The sequence below is a fragment of the Herpailurus yagouaroundi genome, unplaced genomic scaffold (genome assembly GCF_014898765.1).
Source record: "Herpailurus yagouaroundi ecotype Mexico unplaced genomic scaffold, PumYag 28, whole genome shotgun sequence".
NCBI lineage: Eukaryota > Metazoa > Chordata > Mammalia > Carnivora > Felidae > Herpailurus > Herpailurus yagouaroundi.
The window spans coordinates 112,894,274-112,912,936 of NW_024412376.1; the positions used below are offsets into that span (position 1 = coordinate 112,894,274).

General features: G+C 36.3%; 1 protein-coding gene and 1 long non-coding RNA gene across 3 annotated transcripts in view; one reads left to right on the forward strand and one right to left on the reverse strand.

Moving 5' to 3' along the window:
- Positions 1-18,663, forward strand: part of GNRHR (gonadotropin releasing hormone receptor) — a 21,116-nt gene continuing 2,453 nt past the window's right edge. Inside the window, exons 1-2 of one of the 2 annotated variants that reach the window (XM_040482118.1) lie at positions 1-694; positions 18,339-18,430. In XM_040482118.1, the coding sequence (XP_040338052.1) occupies positions 176-694; positions 18,339-18,430 (611 nt within the window). In that variant the 5' untranslated portion in view covers positions 1-175. Of the gene's footprint in view, positions 695-18,210; positions 18,431-18,663 lie in introns of both variants that reach the window. The other variant, XM_040482109.1, reaches the window with a different exon arrangement.
- Positions 17,300-18,663, reverse strand: part of LOC121034901 (uncharacterized) — a 19,037-nt gene continuing 17,673 nt past the window's right edge. Inside the window, exon 2 of the long non-coding RNA XR_005792662.1 lies at positions 17,300-18,374. This is a non-coding gene — a long non-coding RNA (uncharacterized LOC121034901). The remainder of the gene's footprint in view (positions 18,375-18,663) is intronic.

Genomic DNA, 18,663 nt, shown 5'->3' on the forward strand with positions numbered 1-18,663 from the left:
CCTTGATCTTTTACATTAAATATAAACTAGCTCAGGGACAAAATTTGACATAAATCTACACCTGTGACGTTTCCATCTAAAGAAGGCAGAAATAAAACAGGGCTTTGGGCTAGGTTACAATAAAACATCAGAAGTGCCAGAAACACAAGTCTTGAAGCTCTATCAGTCAGGAGGTATGGCAAGTGCCCCTCCTGAACAGAATCAGAATCACTGCTCAGCCATAAACAACAGCATCCCACTGATGCAGGGCAACCTCCCCACACTGACATTATCTGGAAAGATCCGAGTGACGGTTACTTTCTTCCTTTTTCTACTCTCTACAACTTTTAATGCTTCTTTCTTGTTGAAACTTCAGAAGTGGACTCAGAAGAAAGAGAAAGGAAAAAAGCTTTCGAGAATGAAGATGCTTTTAAAACATCTGACCTTAGCCAACCTGTTGGAGACTCTGCTTGTCATGCCACTAGATGGGATGTGGAATATTACAGTTCAATGGTATGCTGGAGAGCTCCTCTGCAAAGTTCTCAGCTATCTGAAGCTTTTCTCCATGTATGCCCCAGCTTTCATGATGGTAGTGATCAGCCTAGACCGCTCCCTGGCCATCACGAGGCCTCTAGCTGTGAAAAGCAATGGCAAGCTCGGACAGTCCATGATTGGCTTGGCATGGCTCCTCAGTAGTATCCTTGCTGGACCACAGGTAAACCATTATCATGAACTTGTTTGGATATGGCAATCACAGATTTCCTATCTAACCTTGAGTATTGTATTGTATTATTGTATGTCAAAGGCAGTATTGTATTGTCTTCAAGAGCTTGGATTCTGGAAATTCAAGAGCAAAGTTTAATCCTGGCTGTTACCTTGGGCAAATTTTTAGCTTCTCTGGGTTTCAGTTCCTTCATTTATAAAATGGAGGTAATGCCTATATTATGCAACTTTTGTAAAGATAAGAAGAACAATGTATTAAAGTGTCTAGCATAATCTCTAGTACATAGTAAATGCTCCTCAAAAAATGTGGCTATTGTCCAATTGGACCTCATCCCCATCTTATTCTTTCCTCTAGTTCTTCTTTTGCTCTGGTTGATACGGTATGGAGAGAATGGAGAGAATATTTAGGAACTATGGAATTTGCATAGGTAGAAAGTATTTATAATTTGTCTTATTTGGGATTTCTTGAGTGGAAACTAATCTGTTTCTGTCGCAACTTAGAACTATTGTCAGCTAGTACGTTGTTCTGGAGTTTGCAGCTGGGTGGGACTGAATAAAGAGGAAAAGTGGGAAACACCGGACTTCTGAAATCTGAATATTTCTCTGAGATTGACTTGAGCTTTTCTGGAAAAAGTTTAGACCATAACAGGCTGTTAGCAAAATCAGGTACAGGTAGATATTGTTCCAGATTGTCCTCATCTGAGGCAACCTGGTTAATTGGCCTGTAGAATTTGCCTTTTTTTCAACAGTCATATCTCTGAAGAAAAGGACACGGTCTTACAAATAGCAAAGATTCCCTAATAACAGATGAGTAAATTGTCTCTATGCTTGTAAATGTATCGTATGATGATGAACCCAGGGTACAAGGATGTGTCAAGAAATGGCATCAAGGTTAACCAGGATGTTCCCAAAATCTGCCACTACAAATGGAATTTATGTAGACATTCTAAATGGGCCAGGTGCTTTAAAAAACAAAAAGAAGAAACATAAAACAACAACAAAAAATCCTGCCATGCAAAACTCATTAAATACAGTTAAAACACTAAAAAGTTGGGCCACCAAATTTTCACCACCAATTCCTCACTTAACTAATATTTCATGGATATTAGATCAATTTAGTTGGGGTGTGTTTTATGGCAGGAGGAATGGGAAAAACTAAAGTACTTTGATGTTCCTGGAGAAAGGCATATGACGATTCTCACGGTGACTGAATATACAAGAATGGGTATAGTAAATACGTCTCTTGAAATGAGACTATTTAGCTAAGGCTATGGTTTAAGTTTTCCATTTTGTTTCTTTAAAGTAAGAGTGTTGCCTATTTATTCTTTTTCTTAGGAAAGATAAACAAGTTAGGTTCTTCACACTGAGCATGATACTGATGGTTTCAAAGAAACCACCCCCCAAGAAAATGTAATTCAGTTGTGGAGAGAATACTTTTATAAAACTAATACAACCATATACTAAACATTTATAAAACCTAGTACCAGTGTAAGAAGGAGAAATGAGTAAGAGTTGAAATGGTAAAGGAATGATTTAAGAAAAAAGTAGGATAAGCTGAGTTTTTTCAGATGAATGGTATTTGGATAGAAAAAAAAGTCAAGGATCACATATATTTTTCAGGAAAGGTTGAAATGTGTGATTAATTTTCACGGGACACTTATCTGGCTGAAGTGAAAGATTGAGAGGTGGCACCAGCAGGATATCAGATTTGGTGGTTGCTCCCTTGTCTTCCACTTCTCGTGTACTATTTGTCATAAAACATCATGATCATGCATTTGCTCGTCTTTGTCATTAAGGAATACACTCTTAAACAGTGGAGACTCTGTTGTGTTCAACTTCATTAACATTCACTGTACATAATAGGACAACTAGCAGAAATAGAAATTTTAAATGTTCAGATGATCTAATTTCTCTGCAGATCAAACAAATCCTTCACTTTTTCCTTTAAAAACAAATTGGCTTCATTCATTTAAATGAATGAATGAAAGGTATAATGGACCTATATTATAGAAGACATTGATAACCAGGGGAAATTCTGAAATTAATGTGGGAGCCACATATCCTTTGTGAGTCCTATGCAAGAAATAAAATGATTTTTTAACAAAAATATTTTAGGAAAATTTTCATAGACCCAAATAATTGCGAGAAACAGAGAAACCTTTTCTGAATTTTCTGACAATGAAATGATTAGGTTGGTGGCTAGGGTGGTCTCAGAGAGCATTGATTTTAAGAGGGACATTTCAAACAAAAAACAAAGTTTGGCAACAAATTGGATTTAAGGAGATAAAGAGAACGGTATAAACTAAAGCTCTAATATTTTTAGCCAAGGAGTTTTAACAGTGAAACTATTGAAATAGGCAGGTAGGTTGAGAACAGAAGTGTCTCCCTGTTTGTTTCTCTGTTTGAAGGGGGAGGGAAGGCAAACTGTGAAAAGAGCTGAAAACATTTGCTTTAGGACATGATGATATCAGTATAAGGTCTTTGGAGAAGTATAGCCGTTTGGAAAGTAGTTGGTAAGTTAGGATACTGATGAAAGTCTGAAGAAGTAGAAATAAGTCAAATTGTGATAACTGAAATGCAAATTAACAATTTCAACCTTCTCTAAGCACTGTCCCAGAGGGTATAATAAAAATATTGATTTATTAATTCAATTATCTTCATCTAAGTATGTCACAGCAATAATAGAAAGATAGTGCCAAATACTTATTTGTCTTGATATAGTAAAAAGAAATTATGAAATTAAGTTTGAATTGTTTAGGATTTTCATGTAATAGCCTGACCTCAAATACATCACTCTTCCTGAGAGATTTATGTGAATATGGGCCACAGAAAATGATGGTATTCTTTTATTTGGTAAAACACATAATTCATCCTTACTTTCAGCAGCAGATTATATTTGTAAAGCACTTTGCCGAAGCTTCCTGAAAAACCTCACTCTGTGCAGCACATAACAGCCATGTTACTACCACCACCCTGTGTATCAGAGAACATACAAAGAGAATCTTTGAAAGCAATGGTGTGCACACCTTTCTGGCAGTAAGAAATGCATACTACATTGGGACTTTGTCTGTTCCTCACACACTTATAACTGGGAACATTTTTCATAAAATATTCAACACCATTCTACTTCATTTTTTTTTTTAAGTTTACTTATTTTGAGAGAGAGAACATGAGTCGGGAAGGGGCAGAAAGAGAGAGGGAGAGAGATAATCCCAAACAGACTTCGCACTGTCAGCACAGAGCCCCATGAAGGGCTCAATCCCACAAAATGTTAAGATCATGACCTGAGCCCAAATACAGTCAACCACTCAACTGACGCCCCTCCATTTAATTATTTACTGTTTCATTATTTACTGTTGATTGCCACTGACTGATGGGTACAATCTGCAGTGCAAAAACAACTGGTTTAAAGGGATTCATTGACTTTCTCAATGTCACTTGACCTGTTGGACTCATGTCTTTGTATTAAGTCCGGTTTTTCTTTTTATTATAGCTCGGTCTCTCTGCTGTCTCTCTGAATAAAAGAGGTTTTAATCCCATGACTAATGTTACACATGTTTAATGGGGAAGATGAAAGACTGAAAGGGCTTTTTACTTCTAGACTGTGGCACATAGTAAGCTTCACCATGCTCTATGGATAAGCCCACTGACAAAGGTGCATCCTGTAACGGCTAATTTACATTGAAAGGATGAATTTAATCATCATCCTCTGGTTTATATATTGATTGTCTATTGCTTGAGAAATTCTGTGATGGTCTGGGGATATATTTTCAGAAGTTCCAGCATAGCATAGCTCAACTTTCAAACTTTTTCCTAGTAATGGAACTTTTTTAAAAAAAAGCAAAATTCTAAGGGTGCCTGGTGGCTCAGTTGGTTGAGCGTCCAACTCTTGATTTAGGCTCAGGTCATGATCTCACTGCTCGTGAGATTGAGCCCCACATTGAATGTGGTGCTGACAGCACAGAGCCTCCTTGGGATTCTCTGTCCCTCTCTCTCTACCCCTCTCCCTCTCACACTCGTTCTCTCTCTCTCTCTAAAAATAAATAAGTAAACTTAAAAAAAAAAAGCAAAATTCTATCTGGAGCCCCAATGAAACATACAAGTGGAGCTGTTCTTGCTAAAGAGAGGTAAGGGAAGCCAATCTTCTGCTTGACCATTTACTAGCCCTGCTCATGGTCTCTAAAGACCTTAGATTTCCCTGAAACAAAGCTTGGAAGACAATAGAATAGTAGAAATGGCATGAATATTGGATTTTAACAAAGTTGGTTTCAAATCTCAATGCTGTCTCTTACCATTTCTGTGGTTCTGAGTAAATTACTGTAAGTTTAAAAGCTAATTGTGAAGAATAAATTATAAAGATACATAAAATCATGTAGTACAAGACTTAATTTTTAAACACTCTGATAATGTTCATTCCTTCCTCTCCTCCTGCTTTCATTCCTTTGTTCATAAAGAGTTTTTGAAGTCAGGAGATAAAATAATAGGGAAATACGAGCATGAAAATTAAATGATCCTTTAAGAGACAGCAAAGAGAATTGGCTTACATAAAGATTATTCCCAATCTCTCAAAATTATAACATTCATTCTGACTGATAAGTAAGTTTAGCCAATCTACTCCCTAGTCACCAGGCTGTCCTGCTCATTCTGAAAGCTATATATGCTGATGCATAATAGTTCTAGTCTTAAAGGTATCATTTGTAACAGTCAAATAAGAAAGGAAGGAAGGAAGGGAGGAGGAAGGTAGGAAGGAAGAAGGCAGGCAGGCAAGGAGGGAGGCAAGGAGGGAAGGAAGAGGGAGAAAAGAAAAAGGAAAGGAAGGGAAAGGAAGAGAAGGAACAAACATGACCTGAAAGGCAATCTGCTTTAAGACTATGTGTGTTTAGGTTCGTAAATGCATGTTGAGGATAAAACATTTCTTGAATTAGATGTGTCCATATCTAATCAAAAATCACATGCTTTCCAATGACAGTCATTTACCACAAGAGTTACAGAGTAGCAGTTTATTTGCAGAAGTTCATACCACTAGCTTATCCATGTTAATATGGAGCATACATTCGGACAGCTTTTAAATTCTAACATTAACCCAGGTCGGAAGGCATGATATATGAGAAATCCTTTTGGTCTTTGGTGTAAAGATACATGGCTGGGGGAGCCTGGGTGGCTCAGTCAGTTGAGCATCCAACTTCAGCTCAGGTCATGATCTTGCAGTTCATGAGTTTGGGCCTCACATCGGACTCACTGTTGTCAGCGCAGAACCTGCTAAGGATCCTCCGTCCCGGCCCTCTCTCTGTCCCTACCTGTCTGTGCTCTCTCAAAAATAAATGAACATTAAAAAATATATATATATAATGTATATAAATTTATATAAATTTATATATAAATATAAATATAAAATTTTATATATAAATTTATATAAAATTATATAAATGTATATTTATGTATGTGTGTATATATGTATATATATATGTATGTGTGTATATATATATATATATATAATATATATATACATGCACTTGACAGGAATGGAATGTGTTTCTGAACTTGACAAGGAGCTTAAATTCAATAAACACTTGTCACACGTGTACAATATGCCAAGAACTATACTGGAACATAGTAGTAGCATACTAAATACATGAATAACAACAATAATGATGATGATGATAAATGTTAGTTATTGAAGACATAAATATGTGCCGGGAAATATACTAAATCCTTTTGCATGCATTATTTCCTGTAAGGCTCCCAACAACTCTCTATATTGGATACAATTATCTTTTTTTCATTCATAAAGAAACTAAGGTTAAGAATGTTATATACAACGCCCAAGATTACTGTCTAGTAAGTGTGGGTGTCAGTATATCCAGTTAACTCCATACCCAGAGCTTTTAAATACTACACTATATCACACCATGCAATGTTGTCTATTTCCTTTTTTCCTGTAGGATGCTGGAGAAGGATATGGCAGGAAAGTCTTAAGTTGAGAATAGATGCTAAAGAGCTATAAGGAAATAATATATGGTATACATTTACAAATATATAAATAAATAAACATATGAATACACATTTATAAATTGTGTGCCTTAAAATTTTTTTCATAATAATGTTTATAACTCATATAAGTGCTGTGTGCCAGGCATTATTAGAAATGCTTGGCAAGTATTAAATCATTTAATTGTCTTGACAGCCCCTAGAGGTAAATACTATTAACATCTCTGTTTTATAGATGAGGAAACTGAATGAAGTACATTATCTAAAAATAATTACCTCTTGGGACTTCCCAGGTGGCTCAGTTGGTTAAGCGTCTGACACTTCCTTTCGGCTCAGGTCATGATCTCACTGTTCACAGGTTCGAGCCCCGTGTCGTGCTCTTTGCTGACAGAGTGAAGCCTACTTAGGACTCTCTCTCTCTCTCCCTCTCTCTGCACCTCCTCTGCTTGCTCAGGCTCTCTTTCTCTCAAAATAAATAAACATTTAAAAATAGTAATAAAGATAATTACCTCCGGAAAAGATTAGACAACGTAATTAGTCTGGGATAAGGTGAGGATTAAAAATAATACTCTAAGAAGCATATGCAAATGACTGTAAAGAAGGAAAACATACTTCTCTCATTTATGGCAAAATAAAGCAAATACTGATGAGAACTGAGGTCAGGTATGAGAAAGGAGAAACAAAGAAATTAAAGAAATATAATCCAAAGACGAAAAAAAAACCAACAAACAACCCACGAACTAAAGTAGATCCCTATACTAATCGTTTAAATGAACATGACCTTGGAGCACAAAATAAACTGAACCTAGGCTAAAACAATTTATGAGAAAGTAAGATTCTGAGTTACCATAACACTTTACCATATCATTCTTTTAGCACTTATCACAGTCTACCTAGTACGTACGACAGGTGTCATAACCATGCTATTATCTCCCCTACCAAATTTTAAATTCTCTGATAACAGGATATATCTGGTTCATCTTTTATGACAGAGAGCACCTAGAGTAGTTTTTGAACAAGGAGTTGCTTTAAAAATAAGCATTTATTAAATGAAGATGATAACTATCAGCTCAAATCATAGTACTTTATTTCAAAGTCAGATTAAATTTCCTTATAACTTGCAGCCCAGTGACAAATACTTGAGGCAGGCACAATATACCTTTTCTCCAGGAACTCCTTACTGTCTTTAAGTTAATGCTTTGCTAGAGGGAAAAACAACCTTAGCTTGAGGATAGCTAGGCCTCCAGTGTCCTATGAGTTTTCTTTAGCATATGAAAATCTCTTTTGAGAGGGAGGGAGCCAAAACATAAGAGACTCAAAAACTGAGAACAAACTGAGGGTTGATGGCTGGTGGCAGGGAGGGAAGGGTGGGTGATGGGTATTGAGGAGGGCACCTGCTGGGATGAACACTGGGTGTTGTATGGAAACCAATTAGACAATAAATTTCATATTTAAAAAAAAGAAAGAAAATCCCTTTGGAAACACACTCCTTTGACTTTACCTTCCCCAACTCCCAAGTACATAATCAGTCTCTCCTCAGGGTCCAGGCACCTCTTCCACCCAGAGGACCTGTCCTGGTGCTTTAATAAATCATCTTTTTGCACCAGGAAAAAAAAAAAAAGCCATTTTATTTAAAGTTTTATCATATTAACTTAAAAAGATGAAATATTAAAGTGAAAATGTGGCCTAGTGCAGAGAAGAAAGTCAAACTCGGATCATCTGGGTCCAAGTATGATCAGGAAGTTGTGGAGGGAAGTACCTAAGGTTTTAAAGAAATGCTAGATTCTCAAGTTCTTTGTAAAGTAACTTCCAAAGACTCACAACATCTGTTGGGTCAAATTCAGAACTGAACTTTAAATTTAAAGTCAGTCTGCAAAGAAGTATGGAAAACTTAAATGGTTACTTTGTGATACGGAAAAAGATCGGGATTATGAAACAGAATTAGCTGAATACATGTTTGAGTTTCTGAGCTTTAAATTTGATGATATGATCATTGTGCACCCTCTAGTGGATTAATTTAACAATACTATTTTGCCCTTGAAAAAAGATCTGAAACTGAAAATCAACATTTTAATTACAAATAAAAGATAGAGCATTATATTTTATATTATTTTACTTATATTTTATTTAGTTTATTATATTTATATTATATTAAATTTCTCTACAAGCAAAGAAAGGAAATATAGGGTTGTTGTGTTTTTTTAAAAGCATACTCCACTACCACTCCATCACCCCAAAAAGGAAACAAATCCTGGGCCTGTGGAATTAATTAATTGGATTTATTAATTCAATTAAAGACTTTAAAAAATAAATACTGTCCCTCAATTGCTTAAAATTGTAAAAATCCTGTAACGTTTTTGTTTGAATTTATTTGCTATTAGTTTTAAAATGCTTGGTCACTCTTATATTTTCATTTTAATAATGTGTCATGGTAAAATGAAGTTTCTCAGTGGAGAAGCTTGGAAATGACTAGGTAAGAAGTTCACTTGATAAATGGGGAAAATTTCAGTGTATATTCATTAGTATGTGTTTTTGAAAAGTACTTGGCAACATTTCTTTATTCTTTCTTATTTCAAATTTTTATTTAAATTCTAGATAGTTAACATATGGTAAATTGGTTTCAGGTGTACAATTTAGTAATTCATGAGTTACATATAACACCCCATGCTCATCCCAACGAGTGCCCTCCTTAATATCCATCACCCATCTAACCCATTCCCCACCCGCCTTTCACCATCAACCTTCAGTCTGTTCTCTTATGGTTTCCCTTCCTCTCTTTTTTCCCCTTTCCCTATCTTTACCTGTTTTGTTTCTTAAATTCCACATGTGAGTAAAATCATATAGGATTTGTCTTTGACTGACTTATTTCACTTAGCATAATACACTCCAGCTCCATATATGTCATTGCAAATGGCAAGATTTCATTCTTTTTGATGACTGATGACCGAAAAATATACTATTATATATATATATATATATATATATATATATATATATATACCACCTCTTCTTTATACATTCATCGATTGATGAACATTTGGATTCTTTCCATAGTTTGGCTATTGCTTTTGTTGTTATTTTATTTTATTTTATTTTTATGTTATGTTATGTTATGTTACTTTATTTTACTTGTTTCAGGGAGAGTATAGTCAGGGAAGAGGGGCAGAGGGGGAGAGAGAGAGAGACAAAATCTTAAGCAGGCTCTACACTCAGCATGCAGCCTGATGCAGGACTCAATCCCACAACCCTGGGCCATGACCTGAGCCGAAATCAACTGACTCAGCCACCCAGGCACCACCATAGTTTGGTTATTATTGATAATGCTGCTATAAACCTCGGGTGATATGCCCCCTCAACCAGTATTTTTGTATCCTTTGGATAAACACCAGTGTAATTGCTGGCTTGTAAGTACTTCTATTTTTAACTTTTTAGGAACCTCAATACTGTTTTCTACAGTGGCTGTGCCAGTTTGCATTCCCACAAATGGGGCAAGGGGGTTCCCCTTTCTCTGCTTCCTTGCCAGTATCTGTTTCCTGAGTTGCTAACATTAACCATTCTGACAGGTGTGAGGTGGTATCTCATTGTGATTTTGATTTGTATTGCGTTGATGATGAGTGATGTTCAGCATCTTTTCATGTGGATGTTAGCCATCTGTATATCTTTGGAAAAATGTCTGTTCATGGCTCTGCCTGTTTCTTAACTGGACTATTTGGTTTTGGGTGTTGAGTTTCATAAATACTTTATAAATTTTGGATACTAACCCTTTATCAGATATGTCATTTGCAAATATCTTCTCCTATTCTGTAGGCTGCCTTTAAGTTTTGTTGACTGTTCCTTTCGCTGTGCAGAAGCTTTTTATCTTGATTAAATCCCAATAGTTTATTTTTGCTTTTGTTTCCCTTGCCTCCAGTGACATGTCTAGTAAGAAGTTGCTACAGCTGATGTCAAAGAGGTTGCTACCTATGTTCTCCTGTAGGATTTGGCTTCCTGTCTCACATTTAGGTCTTTCATCCATTTTGAATTTATTTTTCTGTTTGGTATAAAAAGTCGTCTGGTTTTATCGTTCTGTATACTGCTGTCCAGTTTTCCCACCATCATTTGTTGAAGAGGCTGTCTTTTTTCCATTGGATATTCTTCCCTGCTTTGTTAAAGATTAGTTGACCATATAGTTGTGGGTCCATTTCTGGGTTTTCTGTTCTGTTCCATTGATCTATGTGTCTGTGTGCCAATACCATACTATCTGGTGATTGCAGCTTTGTAATATAACTGGACATCTGAAATTGTAATACTTCCAGCTTTGCTTTGCCTTTTCAAGATTCCTTTGGCTATTTGGGGTCTTTTGTTGTTCCATACAAATTTTACAATTGTTTGTTCTAGTTCTGTGAAAAATGCTGGTGGTATTTTGATAGGAGTTGCATTAAATGTGTAGATTTCTTGGGGTAGTATAGACTTTTTAACAATATTTGTTCTTCCAATCCATGAGCATGGAATATTTTTCCATTTCTTTGTGTTATCCTCAATTTCTTCCAGAAGTATTCCATAACTTTCAGTGTGCAGATATTTTACTTCGTTGGCTAGGTTTATTCCTATCTGTCTTATGGTTTTTGGTTCAATTATAAATTAGATCAATTCTTTGATTTCTCTTTCTCCTGCTTCATTATTGATATATAGAAATGCAACAGATTTCTGTAAGTTGATTTTCTATTCTACAACTTGGCTAAATTCACATATCAGTTCTAGTAATTTTCGGTGGAGTTTTTCAGTAGCGTGTTGTCTATGAATAGTGAAAGGTTGGTTTCTTCCTTGCCAATTTGTATGTTTTTTATTTCTTTTTGTTGTCTGATTGATGAGGCAAGACTACCATTACTATGGTAAATAACATTGGTGAGAGTGGACATCCTTGTCTTGTTAATAACTGTAGGGGAAAAGCGCTGTTTTTTCCCATTGAGGATGATATTAGCTATGGGTTTTTCATACATGGCCTTTATGATGTTGAGGTATGTTCCTCTATCCCTACTTTGTTGAGGGTTTTTATGAATAATGTTGTATTTTGTCAAATGCTTTTTCTGCATCTATTGAGAGGATCATATGGTTCTTGTCTTTTATTAGTGTGGTGCAACACATTGATGTGCAAATATTAAATCATACCTGCAGCCCGGAAATGAATCCCTCTTGATCATGGTGAATAATTCCTTTCATGTACTGTTGGATTTGATTTATGAGTATCTTGTTGAGAATTTTTGCATCTATGTTCATCAGAGATATTGGCCTTTGGTGGGGTCTTTGTCTGGTTTTAGAATCAAGGTAATACTTGCCTTATAGAATGAGTTTGGAAGTTTCTATTTCTATTTTTTTTTTTGGTGGGGGGAACAGTTTGAGAAGAATAGATATTAACTCTTCTTTAAATGTTTGGTAGAATTCCCCTGGGAAGCCATCTGGCCCTGGATTTTAGTTTGTTGGGAGATGTTTGATTACTGATTTAATTTCTTAACTAGTTACAAGTCTGTTCAGTTTTTTTTATTCCTTCCTGTTTGTTTTGGTAGTTTGTATGTTTCCAGGAATTTATCTACTTCTTCCAGATTGCCCAGTTCGTTGACATAAAATTTTTCCTAATATTCTCTTATAATTGTTTCATTTCTATGGTGTTGGTTGTGATCTCTTCTCTTTCATTTGTGATTTTATTTATTTGGGTCCTCTTTTCTTTTTGGTAAGTCTGGCTGGAGATGTATCAATTTTATTAATTTATTCAAAGAACCAGCTCTTAGTTTCATTGATCTCTTCTGCTGTTTTTGTTTCCACATCATTTATTTCTGCTCTAAGCTTTATTATTTCCCTTCCTTTTTTGGCTTTAGACTTTATTTGCTGTTCCTTTTCTAGCTCCTTTAGGTGTAAGGTTAGCTTGTGAATTTGAAACTTTTCTTGCTTCTTAAGGTAGGCCTGTATTGGTATACACTTCTCACTTTTGACTACCTTTGCTACATCCCAAAGATTTTGAACTGTCATATTTTCATTATCATTTTTCTCCATATATTTGTTTTATTTCTTCTTTCATTTCTTAGTTAACCCATTTGTTCTTTAGTAGGATATTCTTTAATCTCCATGTATTTGTGGTCTTTCCAGATTTTTTCTTGTGGCTGACTTCAAGTTTCATAGCATTGTGGTCTTCAAATATGCATGGTATGAACTCAGTCTTTTTGTACTTGTTAAGGCCTGATTTGTGACCCAGTATGTGATGTATTCTGTACAATGTTCCATGTGAACTAAAAAAGGGGAATATTCTGCTGTGTTAGGATGAAATGTTCTGAATATATCTGTTAAGTCCATCTAGTCTAGTGTGTCATCAAAGCCATTTTTCCCTTGTTGATCTGCTTAGATGATCTGTCCATTGCTGTAAACGGGGTGTTTAAAGCCCCTTCCTATTACTGTATTATTATCAATTAATTTCTTTATGTTTGTTATTAATTGATTTATATCTTTGGGTTCTCCCAAATTGGGAGTATAAATATTTAGATCTTATTAGATATATTCTTAGATATTATTCTTAGTTCTTCTGGTTGGATAGATCCTTTACTTATGATTTAGTGTCCTTCATCACTTGTTACAATCTTTGGTTTAAAATCTAGTTTGTCTGATATAAGTATGGCTACTCTGGCTTTCTTTTGATGTCCATTAGCATGATAAATTATTCTCCATCCTCTCAATTTCAACCTGCAGGTGTTTTTAGGTCTAAAATGAGCCTCTTGTAGGCAGCACAGCAATGGGTCTTATTTTTTTATCCATTCTGTTACCATATGTCTTTTGATTGGGGCATTTAGTAATTTTTACATTCAGAGTGATTAATTGATAGATATGAATTTAGTGCCATTGTATTACCTGTAAAGTCATTGTTTCTGGAGATTTTCTCTGTTCCTTCTAATGTTTGGTGTTATTGGTCTTTCTTTCCCACTCAAAGAGTCCCCTTTAATATTTCTCGCAGGGTTGGTTTAGTGATCACAAACTCTTAGTTTTTGTTTGTCTAGGAAATTCTTTATCATTCCTCCTATTCTGAATGACAGTCTTGTTGGATAATGCACTGATGGCTGAATATTTTTCCCATGTGGCACATTGACTATATCATGCCACTCCCTCTGGCCTGCCAAGTTTCTGTGGAGAGATCTGCTGCAAAACTTATTTGTCTTCCCTTGTAGGTTAATGATTTTTTTCCCTTCCTACTTTCAGGATTATTTCCTTATCTGTGTATTTTGCAAAGTTTACTACTATGTTTTACTGTTGGCCTCCTTTTGTTGATTTTGATGGGGGTTCTCTATGCCTTCTGGATTTCAATGTCTGTTTCCTTCCCCAGATTAGGGAAGTTTTCAGCTATAATTTACTCAAATAAACCCTCTGCCCCTTTTCCCCTCCTTCTTCTAGGACTCCTATGATACAAATATTATTATGCTTTATGGAGTCACTGAGTTCCCTAAGTCTACATTCATGATCCAATATTTTTCTCTCCTGCTTCTTTTCAACTTCATTATTTTCCCTAATTTCATCTTCTATATCACTTATTCGTTCCTTAGCTTCTTCCATCCTTGTTGTCATTACACTGATCAGTTTTGCATCTCAGTTACAACATTTTTTATTTTAGCTTGACTGGTTTTAATTCTTTCATCTCTGCAATAAGGGAATCCCTAGTGTCTTCTATACTTTTCTCAAGCTGAGGTAGTATCCTTATGATTGTTGTTTTAAATTCTAGTTCAGGCATATTACTTACATCTGTTTTGGTTAGATCCCTGGCTGCGACCTCTTCTTGTTCTTTCTTTTGGGATGAACTTTCCCATCTTAGCATTTGCCTAGATCTCTGTCTTCTATTGTTAGGAAAGACCGTTACGTTTCCTGCCTCTGAATATAATGGCTATATTAAGAAGAGGTTATATACTGTCCAGGGCCTGGCACTTCAGAAAGTTTTTTTGGTGTATGCTGTGTGCACCCTGCTGTAGTGTCTTGGCTGCTTTTTCCCCTCAGATCAGTCCTCTGCAGAGATTCTTCTTACCTGCAGTGAGGAGTGTTTGGACCTTATCCTGATGTGGCAAGTTTTAACCATTTGGTTTTGGTCTGCTTGTTAGAAAAGCCAAGATCCTGTTTCCCCCTAGAGCTAAAGCGTTGCATCACTCTATGGTCAGTAGACTTGGTACATATGGAGGGTGAGGGGCTTGTGCTGGTCTTCTGGGGGAGGGGCCTCCTGCACTGGTTCTCAGGCTGACTTGCCCTAGTAGAGGTGCACCTGCAGGGCACAGTGGGGCAGGGCTTGATGTAAGCAGCTTCAGCCTCCTCTGGGAGTGCTGTGTTGCTCACTGAAATCTGTCTGTGCTGATGGGTGGGTGAAAATGGTGCCACCTCATTTTCTTGTCCCAGGAAAGGGGAGCTCACACAGATCTCTTTTCAGCAAGCCCTCACATAAGTGTGAACAATCTCTACTCTTGTGTTCCAGGCTTCCATCAGAACCCTGCCTTCACCTTGTCTGTGTCTGAGCTATCTCGTTCAGTGCTCCTGTGTTTTAGCTCAGGCATGTGGCTGGGTTTCCAAACTCCAAATTTTAGGGACATGCACTGATCTTTTAGGGAAAGTTCTCATTGCACTGTGGTTGGTGCCAGTTTGTCTCAGAAAAGAAGTCACACAACCATGCAGGGGCTCAGAGTTTATGATAAAACACAGCCAAAAACTGACTTCCAGGTTAGCTGTCCTCAGCAGGTGACTCTGCTGCTATGCTAATTAATGGGACCTCTCAATGGTGCCACCATTTCTTTTGTCCTCTGAGAGGCAAAGCCACCTCTCCCAAATACACTCCAATAAGGGAAATGTCTTTTTCAGTGCAACCCAAAAGATCCTCAGAGCACACTGTCTGCTCCTGGGCCTCTGTCCTCCTTCCCCACAGGAGCATCGCTAAGCCTGCCAGGCATGATTCCAGCAATGGTGCAGACTTCTAAAACTTCAGACTTTGAGTTCTGCTGCTTGTAAAAACTTACAATAATCAGCCCCTTTCATTTTCCCAGTGAATGCTTTTGGGGAAGTGTTTTTCTTGTGCAATCCCCTGTATGCTGCTTTCTCTCTCTCCCCTCTCTCTGTGATCAGGGTTCCCTCCCCTCTACAGCACCTACAATTCATTTCTGCCCCAACAACTCTCCACAGTTCCTATCTTCCACTATGTGGCCATTTTTCTCCCTCTAGATGTGCAGATTGTCTCTCAGTCCTCAGACCAATTACTTGCGTGTTCAGAATGATTTTATATTTATCTGGCTGTGTTCAAGGAATGAGGCAAGCATAGGGTCCCCCAACTACTCTGTCATCTTTGCAACGTTTCTTAAATGGTTGATTCATTTGTGTTTTAAAAACAACAACAAAATAACTTCACACTTAGAGAAAGGTTGCAAGAATCATACAGTTTTCTGGAGTATCTTTCCCTCAGTTTCCCCAAATATTAACATTTTACTACATTACTCATTTGCTTTGTTTCCTATAAATTTTTTTCTAAATTGTTTAAAAGTAAATTCAGATATGATGTCCCTTTTGATACTTCAGTGTTGTTTTTTTTGTATTGTTTTGTCTTGTTTTTTCTGGCACATACCCACAGTACAAGTATCAAACAAAAATCAGGAAATTAACACTGAAAAAATACTATTCTAATCTATATAACTTATTCATACCTGAGCAACTGTCCCAAAAATGTTCCTTTTAACAAAAAAGAATCCAAGGTTATAATCCAAGATAGCAAAGAAGTGATGGTTAGTACCTGTCAATGCATTATATAAGGAAGCAGATGTTGTCAGTTGGTCCCATTATTGGCTATGTTAATTTAATTATTTGGTTATCTACTGTAAAGTTATTAATTTTACTCTTTATAAGAAAAGCTGTCTTGCAGGTAAATACTTCAAGATGATGTTAATACCCTGCTTTCTTCAAATTTCATCCATGTTTTTACCATCCATTGATGATGCTTGCCTAAATCACTTATTATTACCATTTGGTAATCACTACTTTCATTATTCCTTATACATTATTTGGCTTTCTACAGTAACAAAGAGCTTTTTTCCCCTCCCCATTTATTTGTAGTCATTCTTTTGTAATTACTATCACCAAGAATTCATGGATTCTTCATTTTATTGTTAATCATTCCTTTTATCAGGATTTTTGTTGTTGTTGTTTTGGTTTTTTTTTTTTTTTTTGGTTTATTTATTTTTGGTTTTGTTTTCAATGCTTAAACTGTCCCAGATTTGACCAATGGGAGTACTTTCAAGCTGGCTCCAGAGCTCTTTTTGACATGCTCCATTATTCTTTTAGTACTTCTTGACTTTTTGGCACAAACTGTTCCAAGCACATATTGCAGTTTGCTTGTCACCCTTGGGCTCACTCACCTCTCCAATGAACTCTGTCTGGTTCCTTTTGGTAGAGAATGGTATTTAGAAAACAAGATCTGGGTACTAGAGTGCTGGATGTGCTTATTGCTACTGGGATATCATTTTTCCTAGGCTCCCAGAAGACAGCTAGAAAATAAATACACACACACACACATGCACATAAATATACAGAGATTTTCCTTACTCTTTTTTTGCAGCTGTATAGCACTCTGTTGTGTGGTCCACCACAGTTTATTCACCTACTGTTCCATGAATTGGTATTTGTTATTTTTAATGTTTTTTCAATTACAAACAATGCATCAATGAATAACTTTCTGCCTATGTATTTTCATATAACAGAGGTGGGAGTGTATCTTCAGGGTAAAATCCTGGATTCAGATTGCTGGGTCAAAGGTAAATTCAGATATAGTTATGCTAGCTATTGCTAAATTCTTCTCCCTAGTGGTTGTGCCAATTTGCATTCCTACTAGCAATGTGGGAGAGTCTATATTTTCTTACAACTTGCCCATGAAAGTATGTTATTTTTAATTTTTGCCAATCCTTATAGTGAAAAATGCTATGTCACTATAGCCTTAATAGGCATTTTTCTTCACACAAGTGAGGTTGAACATCTTTTCACATGTTTAAGGGCCACTGTTACATCTTTTGTAAATGGTCTATTCATGTCTTTGACCATTTGAATGGGGTTTTCTGTTTCAAAAAATAAAATTTAAGTATGTATTTGGGGAGCACATTCTAACTGCTAGATACAGCTTTAGCTGCTACAGTTATGATGGACAAAATCACTTCCAAAAGGTTTACTCAGCATAATTGCAACTGAAATTGAAATACAACAATGTTTAAATCCCTGGTTGCTGATCATTCTGCTAGGTTGAAATAGTTTCCAAAAAATCCAAAATCCTATAGATCCATTCACATTACCCAAACATATTTTAAGTAAAGATCCACTTTACAGCTTCTCATTGAAGTGACAAAAGGATTACATCAAGGAGCTTAGTCATTGCTTTGGGCAACAACGTGTTAGAAGACCTGGAGAATACAGAAGGAAAAAGCTTTCAAGAAAACATGCAAATACTGTTTGAAAGAAAGTAACACCATCTTTTAATTGTTTTCTTTTCTCATACAGTTATACATCTTCCGGATGATCCACTTAGCAGACAGCTCTGGGCAGACAGATGGTTTCTCTCAATGTGTCACACACTGCAGTTTTCCACAATGGTGGCATCAGGCCTTTTATAACTTTTTCACCTTCAGCTGCCTCTTCATCATCCCTCTTCTCATCATGTTAATCTGCAATGCAAAAATCATCTTCACCCTGACACAGGTCCTTCATCAAGATCCCCACAGTATGTATTCCTCAGACTCAATGTTAATTGTGGGCAAACAGGTTTCAAACAGCAATATTCAAAGCAGAGTGACATGCACTATGTGGCAGACACTGTTCTAAGCAGTTTACATACATTAGCTCACTTACTATTCACACTCACCCTATGAGGTAATACTTTTATTATACTTTTACTATCCCTAATTTACAGATGAGGTCATTTGGTATCTCTCAATGTTCTAAATTTGTACCATG